The following is a 13438-nucleotide window of genomic DNA, read 5'->3' as shown; positions in this document are numbered from 1 at the left end:
TTGGCCAAGATGCTGGAGTAGCTTGCCAGTTCCTGCTCCAGGTAGAGCAGGTGGCAACATGAATTTGACCAAACTCCGGAAGGCAGTGGAAGACAGGAGGGCTTGGTGTGCTCTGGTCCATGGGGGTCACGAAGAGTTGGACACGACTGAATGACTAAACAACAACAAATATAAAGGGGAGGGGGGAAGGCACCAGAGGGAAGGATTTAAAGCAAAGTCTGGGTCCCTGTTACTTGTCGGGGCGTCTTTCCTGAATGTCGTCCACCCAACCCACAAGATCATCTCAGTATAGACTCCTCAAGGGAGGCCCATAAGTCTTCTACAAGAGGCAGGGTCTTCTTCGTGGTAGGCTCCAACGTTGTTGATAATTAGTAGGCAATTATAGACGTGGCTTTTTCAGGGAGGCTTTCCACACCAACTCTAGTTGCTCCCCTTTCTCCCCCTTCCCTTTCCTTCATCTGAGCTGATTTTTATAACATTGGTCTGTGCCATCTGTTTTTAAGGGTTAATTGTAAGTTGCTTTTAACTTTTTTTGGTATTCTGTTTGGTACAACCGCCCAGAGTAGTGCCTCAGCACTAACGGGAGCAGGATATAAGTCAAAGAATATGCATGTATGCACACATGTATGTATGCATCTATGTATACATGTATGTAAGCATTTATGTATGCATGCATGTGTGTATATGTACTATATCTATATACTGCCCTGTAATGCTTAAAGCTCTCTCTGGATAGTTTACCATTTGATTATGCAGGCTACACATTGACTTGAAGATGTTCAGAATCTCCCAGGTCAAGAAGTGACTTGTGAGAAATCATGAAAGCAAATGAAACCAATCCAAGAAACGATAAGATGCATGAAGCACAAAAAAAGCCAGAACACTTCAGTTCTACGAGGCGAAGTGGAAAACTAAGGCAAAACAAATTAGAAAAGAAAGGCAAGAAGGGTGGAAACCTTCTGGGTGAAAACCTTTAGAGAAAGGTTTGGGTGCCAGCCACGACCCTGCTCACAGAGCGGCCACGTCCAAACTCAGAGACACCATGAGAACATCCAACCTCCAGCAGGAGCAGGAAGAGAAGTCAGTTCACCAGATTCAAAGTGACATGGATGCCAGACTCCTATGAGAATCGATGCAAAGATACCACCGAACGTTGTTTTGGGCCCAGAATTCCATTTTTTTTTTCCAGTTTCCGATTCTTAAAAAAGAAACCCACATCATTTCAAGCTCCTAAGTCTGATGGCATCAAAGATGGGCATGACTCTGCGGGGCTGCCCTTTTGGACTGCAGCGGGTCCAGAACACGGCAGCCAGATTTGCTGAGTGGGATAAGAAAATACCAACCTATAACCCCCACCCTCGGCGGCCCTTACACGGGCTACCTGTTTGCTTCCGTACCGGTTTCAAGGTGATGGGTACTAACCTAAAAGGCCTTAAACAGTTTGGGACCTCGATATCTGGCTGAGCGCCTCCTTCCAGTTAGGTGTGCCTGCCCTACAAGGTCGTCGCAGGCAGGGCGGCTGAGAGTTCTAACCCCGTGATGGGCCTGGAAAAGAACCACTAGAAACCGGGCCTTCTCAGCGACAGCCCCACAATTACGGAATTCTCTTCCGCCCAAAGTTTGCCTGGCCGTTTCAAAAAAGCTGCTCCAAACCTGGCTATTTAGACAGGCTTTCCCTAACAAACAACACCCTGATACCATAGTGCCCGATCATATCACATCTATCCTACAGCCATGCTTCATGTTCTTATTTTTTTCCTACCCTTTTAATTGTATTTATTGTATTGCAATTTTATCCTCACCGCACTTTATGACTTCTGATTTGCGCCCTTAATGTACTGATGTCGTTATTTTGTTGTTTTGTTGTTTTGTTGTGGTTTCGTCATTAAGTTGTGTCCAGCTCTTTGTGACCCCCATGGACCAGAGCCCACCAGGCCCTCCTGTCTTCCACAGGAGGGCAGTAAGTAAGTAAGTAGGTCAGTAAAATTCAACAACAACAATAATTGTCAGCAATGTAGGCAGAAAATGCCAACACCAGAGGGGTTTCCCACCAGCGGGAGGGGATGCTTCAATATCCTGCCCACCTCCCTGTCCTTTCCTTTTGAAGCAGCAAACCCCCCCCCAAAAAAACCAAGTTGTGAAAGGCTGACACGTCTTGCCGTTTCTCACGCTGGCTCACAGATCCTCTGTTTTTCTGGATCCAGATTTTGTGCCGCATGGACTAAGACTTCTTTTTTTAACTTACTAGGGAGGATTTAGTACAGTGGTGCCTCGCTTAGAGATATTAATCCATGCAGCAAAAATCGCTGCTAACCCAAAACATCGCTAAGCGATCTTAAAAAGCCCATAGAAACGCATTAAAACATGTTTAATGCGATCCTATGGGCTTGAAAACTAACCTTAAGCGAAAATCCTCCATTGCAGCGGCCATTTTCGGTGCCTCTAAAGCGAGGCAACACAGCGGGCGGCCATTTTGTTTGCCCGGCGGCCATTTTGGAACCGCCGATCAGCTGTTAAAAATCATCGCTTTGTGATGATTGGTAAGCGAAATAGGGTACCGATCATCGCAAAGCGATTTTCCCCATAGGGAACATCGCAAAGCGATCGCAAAAGCAATCGCAAAAACATCGTCGCTATGCGGTTTCGTCGCTAAATGGAGCGCCCGTTAAGTTAGGCACCACTGTATTTTCAGGAAGCAAGTAAGTGAATCAGCGGAAACGGATCCCACAGATAGGGGGGATTCCTGACGTACATAAGTCAAGTAGTCGCAAGCCCTGTTGGTACATAACGGCTTCCCTCTAGGAGAAGTTATTTCTAGACTGACTTCCAGGTTTCTTGCAAACCACAATGCACAATTCATCTGAACACGGAAAACATGGCTTGCTCAAACCACAGCACGTACACGCCCATGTCACAAACCACCATTAAACCCGGATAGCCTTTTTGTTGTTTTTACTACAAGAGTGCCACACGGTGATGCCCCTCACCCAGAAATTTGCCAGGTAGCTGCTCCCATAAAAATCAACCGCTGGATAAACCTCAATGTCCTCATTCCCAGGTTCCCTGACCTCCAAGCCGCTCCTTCGCACATTATCTTTGTTCTGGGCCCATGGGCCATGCCCTTCATCTATCCCTTCTCTTCCCCCTAGCCCAAACTTACCTCCAGCAAGAAGTCACGCAGGGCCACGAAGGTGGGACGGTCTTCCGGTTTGTGCGCCCAACACTGCAACATGACGTTGTAAATGTCCTGGGGGCAATCTTCTGGCCGGGCCAGGCGCTCGCCTTCCTTGTCGATCTTGTGCAAAATCTAGTCCAAGAAGGGGAAGCTCATGAGGTCGAGCCAGACCAGCCGGCGGCAAGCTTTTGCGAGCCTCAATCCAGACACACACCATGATGGATAAGCAAAATACGTTTATGGGGGACCCCTGGTCTACCCAGGCTCTAAAATGGATTCAGGTGAAAAAGGCACAGTACCTGGCTGCCATTGAGGCCCACCCATGGCTCTTGTCCGTAGGTGAACATCTCCCACAGGGTGACTCCGAACATCCAGGTGTCACTGGCGTGCGAGAAGGTGCGGGTCTTCAGGCTTTCGGGAGCACACCTGGTGGAGGGAAAGAGAAAGAGAAGCTGTCAGCCATCGTGAAGCTGGAGGTAAAGGTTCATTCAAAGGATGGCTAGACCTGAGCCGCTTATTCAAGGAAAATAGCATATTTTTTCATGTATAAGATGCACCCATGTATAAGACGCCCCCCTTTTCTAATCCAAAATTAAGAAACCTAAGTGGGCTTAGCAAGTGTAGGGGGAAAGGGCTAAAAGCGCTGCAGAATCGCTTTGATCGCTGCTTTCCCCTCCACTCGTTTTTGTTCTTTCCTCAGATTACTTCTGTGTATAAGACGACCCTCAATTTTTAGTCTAAAGATTTAGTCTTATACATGGAAAAATACGAGAAGCAACAAAAGTGAGTCCAGGACAAGAACTCGAGATGCGGGACTTGCTGTCGAGTTAGACTTGATTCAAACTCAACTCCTCCCCCCCCCTCAATGACTCAGACTTGACTTGCAACTCAGAACCCTAACCCATCCCACCTATTTCTCCTGGGGAGGAAAAAATGTTTTTAATAGGAACTCGGTCTTTAGACTTGCCAACATCCCTGGTCAGACCCTTGGCCCATCTCAAATTGGTTCAGAACTTGGAAGCACTGAGTAATATCATGACATGCAATCCATTCTTTTTTCCCATCTTTCTCCTCTTTTTTGCAGAGGGAGGGGCATGTCACCCGTGGGACCCTCCTACGTGGCAAGAAATGTAAGGAAAATGAAAAATAATACTGTCAGGAGACCAGACTCTGTTCCAAATCCAGACTTGTAGGAGGGTCTTTTAAAGGCGGAATGGCCCAAGCCACCTCAAGACATATCAATCCTTTGTGGTAGAAAAGAAACCGAAGCTTCCCGGAGGTAAAGGGTGGTGGAGGAATTCTTGAAAAGAGGTGCCAGGGAGCAGACTTCATGGAAGGCAACACAGGCAAAGGATTATTCATAGATAACGGCAAAGACATTCAAAGTAACCTTGTCGGTACTGTGCAGAAGAAGGGAATGGTAAAATGAAGCAAGAGATAGTGCTGAAAGATGAGAATCTTCAGGTGGAAGGGACTCATTCAGCCACGGGGGAAGAGAAAAGACCAAGAATACGCAGAGTTGCTCTTAATGAGGCAACCAGGTTCAAGCCAAAAGGCGATTCAGTTACCAATGAAAACAAAGTCAGAAGATCCATGACACACATAACTGGAACACAGTATGGGAGAAGCATGAATCATAGTAAGCCTGAAACTATAAAACAACAAATGGAGCGTTCAAACATACTGATGACGAATGAATCGAAGTAGACTAGGAATAGGGTATTTTCAACTAGATGATTACAATATTTTAGAGCAACATGTGGCTCTAATACTGATGTTTGACGTAGAACAAACAGTTGGGGGTTATAAAGAAAAACTGGTTGAATCAGATCAGACTTCATGGAAAGCCCATCAGTATAATCATCATTAATATTTTTGGTTGATCCACGAGTAACTGAAGAAGAAGGAATTGAAAGCTTTTATGCTTTTAGTGTCCAGGAGGAAAAAACGATTACACAGAAAAACAGGATGTTCTGACAATAATACATGGGTCTAGAATGCGAAAAGTAGGAAATGAAGTAGAACTAAGCATCATTAGAGAACTGAATGTAGAACTAAGCATCAAAGAGACAGGAAGGAAAAGTGGCTCATAGCCTTCTGTGCCAGAAACAATGTGTTTAGAAAAAAAGATATGCTTCGAGCAACCTAACAGATGTTTGTACGCACAGACATTACCAGACCGTCAACAGAGAAGTCAGATACAATATATATACTTGAAAAAAGAAGACAAAGAAGCTCTATTCTCTCTGCAAAAAGAAGGCCAAGACTGGACTTTGGAACAAACCACAGTTAATATTAAAAATCAGAACAAATCTGAAGAACAACACTAAAATAGTTGTTGTATTAGAACATAATTTAAATAATACCCCTGAAAGGCCATGCAAAGAAAATATGTCCATGATTAATTTCATCTGATCTTGACCCACAAAAACTGTGAACTGAAACCAGAGAGATCGTTGAGGAAGAATGTAAAGACTATCCTGTAGTTAAAATTCCTAGTATGATACGGTGGATAGAGTGACACACGAGAACTCTGGAGAACAGAGATTGAATTCCTCTTTAGCCATGGAAGTCCACCAGGGGAGTGGAACTGGTAAAGCCACTCCTTAAATATCTCACTTACTTTCAAAGCCCTATTAGGGTCGCTATTTGTGGGTTCCAACTTGACGGCACAGAACACACACACACATATATATAGTTAAACGAAATTAAAACTTTGAGGGATGACTGACAATGTGCTTAAAATTGTTTATAACAGACGAAGAGCAAAACGGAAATATAGTGGTGCCTCGCTTTACGATTGCCCTGCATTATGACGAAACCGCATTACGACAATCTTTTTGCGATCGCAAAACGATGGTCTAAATGTTTTTTTCCCGCTTTGCGATGATCGGTTCCCTGCTTCGGGAACCGATTCTTTGCAAAACGACAATTTTAAAACAGCTGATCAGCTGTTTCAAAATGGCTGCCGGGTAAACAAAATGGGTCCCCGCTATTTTCTGGGACGGATTCCTCGCAAGACAGGCAGCGAAACCAGCTGTCCTATGGAGGATCTTCGCTGGACTGTGAGTTTTGACGCCATTGGAACGCATTGAAGGGGTTTCAATGCGTTTCAATTGGGTTTTTTTTTCCTTTATGATGATTTCGCTTAATGGCGATTTTCCTGGAACGGATTCTCGCCGTTAAGCGAGGCACCACTGTACGGCCAGAATCCTAACTGCAAATTTTCAGCAATTTGATTAAGAGATGGTTATAATAATTATGAAGAAGCAACCAACATGACTTTGACCCAACTCCGGGAGGCAGTGGAAGACAGGAGGGCCTGGTGTGCTCTGGTCCATGAGGTCACGAAGAGTCGGACACGACTTAATGATTAAACAACAACATTATTATTGCAAAGAAATAACTAACAAAAACAGGGGGAAAAAAGAGAGAGAGATCTTCCATAAAATCCAAGAAATCAAAGGGAAAGTTAAACCTAGATTAGGGAAGTTGAAAGATCAGCATGGGGACATATTATCTGACTCAGTAGAAGATAAAGAAAAGGTGGACACAATATACAGAAGAACTACATATAAGAGAAGCAAGGGTGACAGATTCTTCTCAAGATAAATCCTATGAGGGGAAAAAAACCACGGTGGGCTTAGAAGGTGATGTGAAAGCTGCTCTCACATTTGGAAGGAATAAATCACTAGGAGCAGATGGGATACCAAAATATCTATTTCAAACTACAGAGACTGAATCTACCAAAATGCTAACAAGACTATGCCAACTAATATGGAAACTAAACAACGGTCAAGAAACTGGAAATGTGCAACATGCATTCCAATCCCCAAGAAAGGAGATGCCTAAACATGCAGTAACTAGAGAACCATTGCTGTAATTTCCCATGTAAGCCAAGTGATGCTCAAGGTGTTGCAACAAAAGGCTTTTATCTTACATGGAGTGAGAAATGCCTAATGTTCACACTGGATTCCACAAAGGGAGAGGCACTCGAGATCACATTGCAAATATCCGCTGGCTACTGGAGTGCACCAAAGAATTTCAAAGGAAGATCAGTCTACACTTTATAGACTATAACAAAGTCTTTTAACGGTCTGGATTGGATCTCCCTGTGGGTCAAACTTAAATGCAGAATACAGCATATGAAAAGGTGGATGAGATTCAGATGAAAACTAGATGAAACGTTTAGATTGCCATTTCCAGATTCCTCCGGCTAGTCATGTTTCCCAGATGGAGCATTCTGGAGGTTGCAGTCACCGATCTATACTCCTCCGATGTTCTCGAGGTTTCCAACCTTAGCAGCAAAGTCCCCCTGGCGAGAGCTGGTTTGCAAGACCCAGGCACCTACCAAGCAAAGGGAACCTTCCGATGTTCCTGCATGACGTAGTGGTCGTCGTTCTTTGGCAAAGCTCGCATGAGGCCAAAGTCCCCAATCTTGACCAGGTCACTGGCTGCCAGCAGGATATTCCGAGCGGCCAGATCGCGGTGGATAAAGCGCTTGGACTCCAGATACGCCATGCCTCTGGCGATCTGGATGGCGTACTGGCAAAGGGTGGCAATCAAGAAGTGCCCCTGGTTTTTGCGAAGCCGGTCCAGCAAGGACCCGTGGGGAGCCAGTTCTGTGACCTGAGAGAGAGAGAGAGAAGGGAAGAACGAAACCAGAGCCAGTGAATGGTTTTTAATTGCTAGCGCAATTTATAAAATCCAACAGGAAGAAGAAGGGTAACCAGATTAGCAACTAAATTCTACCCCGTGTTCTGACAGCCGAGAGCAGTGATGGCGAACCTATGGCACGCGTGCCACAGCTGGCACACAGAGTCCTCTCCGTGGGCACATGAGCCATAAGTCGCCACAGAGAAATACTTGCCCATCCTCCGATCCTGGATTTTGGCACTCCCCTCTGCTGGTGCAATGGTCTAGTGGAGGGGTGCAATGGTGACCATTAACGGTCTAGCCCAATGGGGGACTGGAGAACCGGTAGGTATTTCTTTGTTAATACCGTCCATAGGAAAAAAACCCAAGCATGAAACCCTTGCAGTGCAGGAGCAGTCATTATTTCTAAACTAAAACCTCAGCATTCGGGTTTTAATTGCAATATTGGCGCTTTGAAATAAATAAGTTGATTTTGTGTTGGCAGTTCGGGCACTCGGCTCAGAAAGATACACTGTCACTGGCCTAGAGAATCCCGGTGCCGCCCATCCCATCGTTCCTCTCCTACGATGGTTTGCCCCAAGAGGTTTTCAGGGACCTCAGGGCAGCCCTCACCATCTTCATCGGGTTGGAGAGCACCACGCCGTAGAGGCGGATGAGGTTCATGTGGTCTAACGAGTGCATGGCGTTGACCTCGCGGATGAAATCGTCCAGGGCTTCCGGCTGGCTCAGCACATCCGTCTTCAGACACTTCACGGCCACATTCAGCTGGCGGAGAAAACAGGAAAGACCATAAGGGACAAAAGCAGGCGGTGCCCCCCCAAGATGTTCTTGGACTCCAATCCCCAGAAATCGTGGTTGGCGCAGCGCGTGGTGAAGGCTTCTGGGAGTCTCGGTCCAAGAACATCCAGGGACCCAAGGTGAGGAACTATTGGACAAAAGGATTTCACAAAGGTTATGTATTACCGTGCATCTTGACTGATTTTTTAAGAGCCACTTCAAAGATCAGTACATTAACCAGCTCAAGACAATCTTTGAGGACTCTCCACCCTTGCCGAGTGGCACATTTTAGTGATGTTTTAGAACCGCCCCTCCTCGTCTCCAAAGCCCTAGGTAGCCCAAAAGGGCTTAGCTTACTAACAGGAAGAGACATGTACACGGAGAAGCAACTCCCAGGGAGCTCATGAGCACTTATTCCCAGGCACGTGGACACAGGGTTACAGTAGACTGGAGGGGATTACATGGGGGACGGAAAAAAGAAAAATTCTCAGGCTGTAGTTTGCTTGCTAAAACTCTAAACGGTTCTTTCTTCAGCTAAAAGCTTATCAGGCCAATATTGTTGGTCCTCCAACATCCCAAGAAGAATGTTTGTTTTAAAAGGAGGAGATGCTGGAGATTAACCACAGGAGCATTGATTGAGGCTCAGCATTGTCAACTTTGTCATGATGACGACGATGAAGAACTTCAACCCTTTCTCTCACACGCCTTCTCCGTACCCCTTCTTCCAAGAGGAAGCTCAGGCCCAGAGATTTCACCATTCCTAGATGTTTCTCTTCACTGAGGTCAAAGAATTGGGTCCCCTGCTCCCCATTCAATATCCAGAAGGCGAGTGGCCGGGGTGGTGGTGGCATTTTCAATCATGTATCAACACTGGCTGAAATGAGAGAGCATCCTTTAATGCATGAGAGGAACTAGATTCTAGGGGCTTCTAGACAAGTGGTGTGGCAGAGGAGATCAGATTTAGATTAGGCATCCTTCAGTCTCAAGAGACTATGGTCACCTGCTCTGTATGGAGGACTTGGAACAGCGTCTAGTGTGGCTGAGGAGGCCAATTCGAGAGTGACCATCCCTTCCACAATGAAGACAAATAGTCTGTCCCCTGTCCAGCTCCCTGGTTTTGCTGCTTTTGTGACTTCCTCTTTGCCTCAGCCTGCTGGACAAGGGTCTCTTCAAATTGGGAGAGGCCATGATGCACCCCCTGCCTCCAGGCTGAATGCTCAGAGGTCAAGGTTTCCCATCTGTGGAGGTCCATTCCTAAGGCCTTCAGATCTCACTTGCAGATCTCCTTGTATCACAGCTGTGGTCTCCCTCTGGGGCGCTTTCCCTGCACTAATTCTCCATACAGGAGATCTTTTGGAATCTGACCGTCAGCCATTCTCACAACACGCCCGAGCCAACGTAGATGTTGCTACAGCAGAGGAGAACACCGAGAGAAACACCCAAGAGGATCTGCCGTGCCTAACAGTAGAGCCGGCAAAAGGCTGCACGGGCCTCACCAGTTTGCCAGAAGGTGCGCACCACTCTCCACGCCGCACCACCCCAAAGGAGCCGTCTCCCAACTTCTCAAAGAGCATCAGGTCCTTCTCGCTGATCAGGCAGGTCAAGGCCTGGTGCTGGCCTTCCTCCAGGGGTGGCGGGGTGGACGTCTTGCCCAGGGCGCCTTGGGGCTGGGGCGGGAACTCCGAGTCAGGCCGCTTCCCGCTGAACACCTGCACGGGAGGAGAAGCATGTGAGATGGGGAGCCGTGGAGGAGAGAAGCCGGGAAGGACAGGGGAAAAGGGGGTAGGGGGGTTTGGCAGAAATGACTGCTTTGAACGACCGCTTCCAGATGGCGATGGAAAGGGGCCACTCAAGGCCATCAAGTCCAGCCCACTGCTCGAGGCAGGAATCCAAATCAAAGGAGATCTGCCAGGAGGTGGTGTTCTGTTTCCTCTCGAAGGCCTCCAGCGCTGGAACACTCACCAGCTCTCGAGATAATGGGTTCCGTTGTCGTACTGCTCTAACGGTTAGGTCATTTTTCCTGATATCCTCCTTGAAAGGTGGTGTCCAGAACTGGACACAACACTCAAGGTGAGGCCTAACCAGTGCCGAATAGAGAGAAAACTAGCACCTTGTGGGATCTGGAAGTTTACTTTTATGAATACATCCTAAAATAACATTGGCCCTTTTTGCCGCGGCATCACACCATTGGCTCCACAGTCAAACATGGCCTGAGCATGAAAGAGTTAAAATAAATGAATAAATGGCTAAGGCTAATGGCAATCACCTATCATCAATACAAGTACCTCCTCCCTACCCCAAAGGCTGAATTGCAGAGACGTCACAGAATACTACAAATATTCCAAGGGATCATCTCCAACCCCACCACATCCCCAGGAGTTCGGAGTAATGGCTTGAATAAGAATGATAAAGAAGTTTGCAGAGCAGGAAGTATGGGGGAAGAAAGGGTCCCTTTCCCAGTGGGGTACACTGAATGGCATTCTATTTACAGCTCTTTATATTGCACAATAAGGAAGGAGATGTGGGGCGGGAGGGCTCGGACTCTGGTGGGGAAGGAGCCCAAAAGGGGGAGGGCTGTAAAGATAAAGAACCAAACGGCAGAAACACTTCAAACTAATTTATGGGAGCAGAGGAACAGAGGTATCTGACGAGCCCAGCCTCTCCAAACCAAAACCTAACCATGTGTTTCACGACAGCCCCCCCCCCCATCGTCAGCCAGCATGGAATCATTGAATGCATTCATAGAATCCTAGCATGACGGAATGGGAAGGGGGGTCTTTAAGGCCATTGAGTCCAACCCCCTGCTCAAGGCAGGGATCCAAATCAAGGCAGATTGGACAGGTGGAAGGTAAAGGCTCCCCTTGACATTTAGCCCAGTCATGTCTGACTCTAGGGGGTGGTGCTCATCCCCGTCTCCAAGCCCTAGAGCCAGAGTTTGTCCAAAGACAGTTTCCGTGGTCACGTGGCCAGTGCGACTAGACATGGAACATCGTGACCAAGGTGGTCCCTATTTATCAACTCACATTTTTACATGCTTTTGAATGGCTAGGTTGGCAGGAGATGGGACAAGCGACGGGAGCTCACTCCACCCCGTGGATTCGATCTTACGACTGTTGGTCTTCCAACCTTGCAGCACAGAGGCTTCTGCGGTTTAACCCGCAGCGCCACCACGTCCCTGATATGACAGAGGGTGGTCTAATTTTCTCTTGAAGGCCTTCAGCATTGGAGCGCTCACCCCCTGTCCCTGACATCATGGGTTCCATTGTTGTACTGCTCTAACAGTTAGGAAGTTTTTCAACTGAAATTCGGCTTCCCGTCACTTGAGCCCCTTGTGACATGTCCTGTCCTCTAGGATGATTGAAAACAGATCTTTCTCTGCAGGACTGCCTTCCAAGTCTTGGAAAAGCAATCTCCTCTCTCCCCTCCATCTTCTTTTCTCAAGGCTAAACATTCCTCAGTTTCTTTCCTCCGAGGGCTTGGTCAGCAGTCCCCTGATCCTCCTTCTTGGTTGCCCCCCTCTTCTGAACTTTCTTCAGTTTGTTGGCATCCTTCAAGTGGGGTGCCCTCCATCCAGAACAGTATCTAGAACAGTATCTAGATGAGGCTGAGCCAATGCTGACTAGAGAGGGACTAGTACCTCATGGGATTTGGCTGATGGCTTCTGGATGATGGGTGTTGTAGTCTGCCACTTCTAGAGGGTGCCAAGCAGTGGGAAGAATGGGCAGAAAAATCCGGGCTTTTATATTCTCAAATCCATCCAGGTGAAATGATTCCCCACTGATTCGCACGCAGACTGCCTTCTTGACGCCTCGGCGCCAGAAAACCTCCCTAAACACTGTTCTGTTTCCACCCGGGCAGAAGATTCGGTCTGCAGACGCAGCACTGGGCTCTCCGCCATTGGTAAAGGTTAATTCAATCCTTTCCTGACAAATGACGGGGAATTGGATTTAGTGGAGTCCCAAGTGCCCGCAGCCCATCGGATCATAATGCTTTCTCTCTCCTCCTATGCGCGCGCGGCGCACGGACATGCTGGTGGAAGAAGGGTGACTCGCACCCCCTCCGCCCGCCCCCCACATTCGCTGCAAACAGATTCGTTAATGTCTACGAATCGGCCTCAAAACGAGTCCTCTTCCCGTACCGTTGCAAAGTGAGGGTGGGGTGGGGAAGCGAGCGAATGCAAGACAAAAGGCAAATTCAACTGGATTTGGCTGGATTCGATACGCCTCAAACCGTCCAACTCAACACAAAAGGCCTGCGTGTCTTGCCCAAGCCGAGAGACAAATCGACAGGGGTCCAAAATAAGCTTTTGTCTCCAGAATGAGGTGGCGTTGGCACCCTTGGTTTTTTATTCAGCCTGCCATCTCTCTCTTGCCGAGAAGCAGGAGCCTTCAAGAATAATGGCCGGATCTTGATGTTCTGGGTTTTTTGACATTCCGTACCCAGGGATCTGGGAGCAGGCCTTCTGGATGGGTAGGGCTGCCCCCCCCCTCTTTTCGGCAACAATTGACACCCTTTTTAATCTAATTGGCTTTCAGTATTTAAGGTCCAATTTTAACATAGCTTGTTGCCCCCACACTGGCCACCAATATATCCTTTTCATGTGTTTCTAAATAGTTTTGTATTTCCTGATTTGGTTTTAATATGATGATTTTAATAATTCCTTGTTTAACCATTTTTGATTGGCGTTTATATGCTTTTTTTAACACCTGTTTCTTTCTCCTTTTTTTAATGATCTGAGTGCCATAGCTGCAAAAAAAGCAACATAGCAATGCAATGCAATGGGTCTAGATGGGTGGGGTAGAAATCTAATAAAATAAATAAATGCAATGA

General features: G+C 47.1%; 1 protein-coding gene across 5 annotated transcripts in view; it reads right to left on the bottom strand.

The window, feature by feature from the left end:
- TNK2 (tyrosine kinase non receptor 2) overlaps window positions 1–13438 on the bottom strand; it is a 120040-nt gene that overhangs the window by 39452 nt on the left and 67150 nt on the right. For all 5 annotated transcript variants that reach the window (XM_078389707.1, XM_078389708.1, XM_078389704.1 and 2 more), the window contains exons 4-8: window positions 10105–10317; window positions 8444–8596; window positions 7527–7804; window positions 3475–3601; window positions 3161–3307 (exon numbers count right to left, since the gene is read on the bottom strand). In XM_078389707.1, the coding sequence (XP_078245833.1) occupies window positions 3161–3307; window positions 3475–3601; window positions 7527–7804; window positions 8444–8596; window positions 10105–10317 (918 nt within the window). The remainder of the gene's footprint in view (window positions 1–3160; window positions 3308–3474; window positions 3602–7526; window positions 7805–8443; window positions 8597–10104; window positions 10318–13438) is intronic.

The sequence above is a fragment of the Pogona vitticeps genome, chromosome 3 (genome assembly GCF_051106095.1).
Source record: "Pogona vitticeps strain Pit_001003342236 chromosome 3, PviZW2.1, whole genome shotgun sequence".
NCBI classification, from domain to species: Eukaryota; Metazoa; Chordata; class Lepidosauria; order Squamata; family Agamidae; genus Pogona; species Pogona vitticeps.
This window is presented reverse-complemented; position numbering and strand designations above follow the sequence as displayed.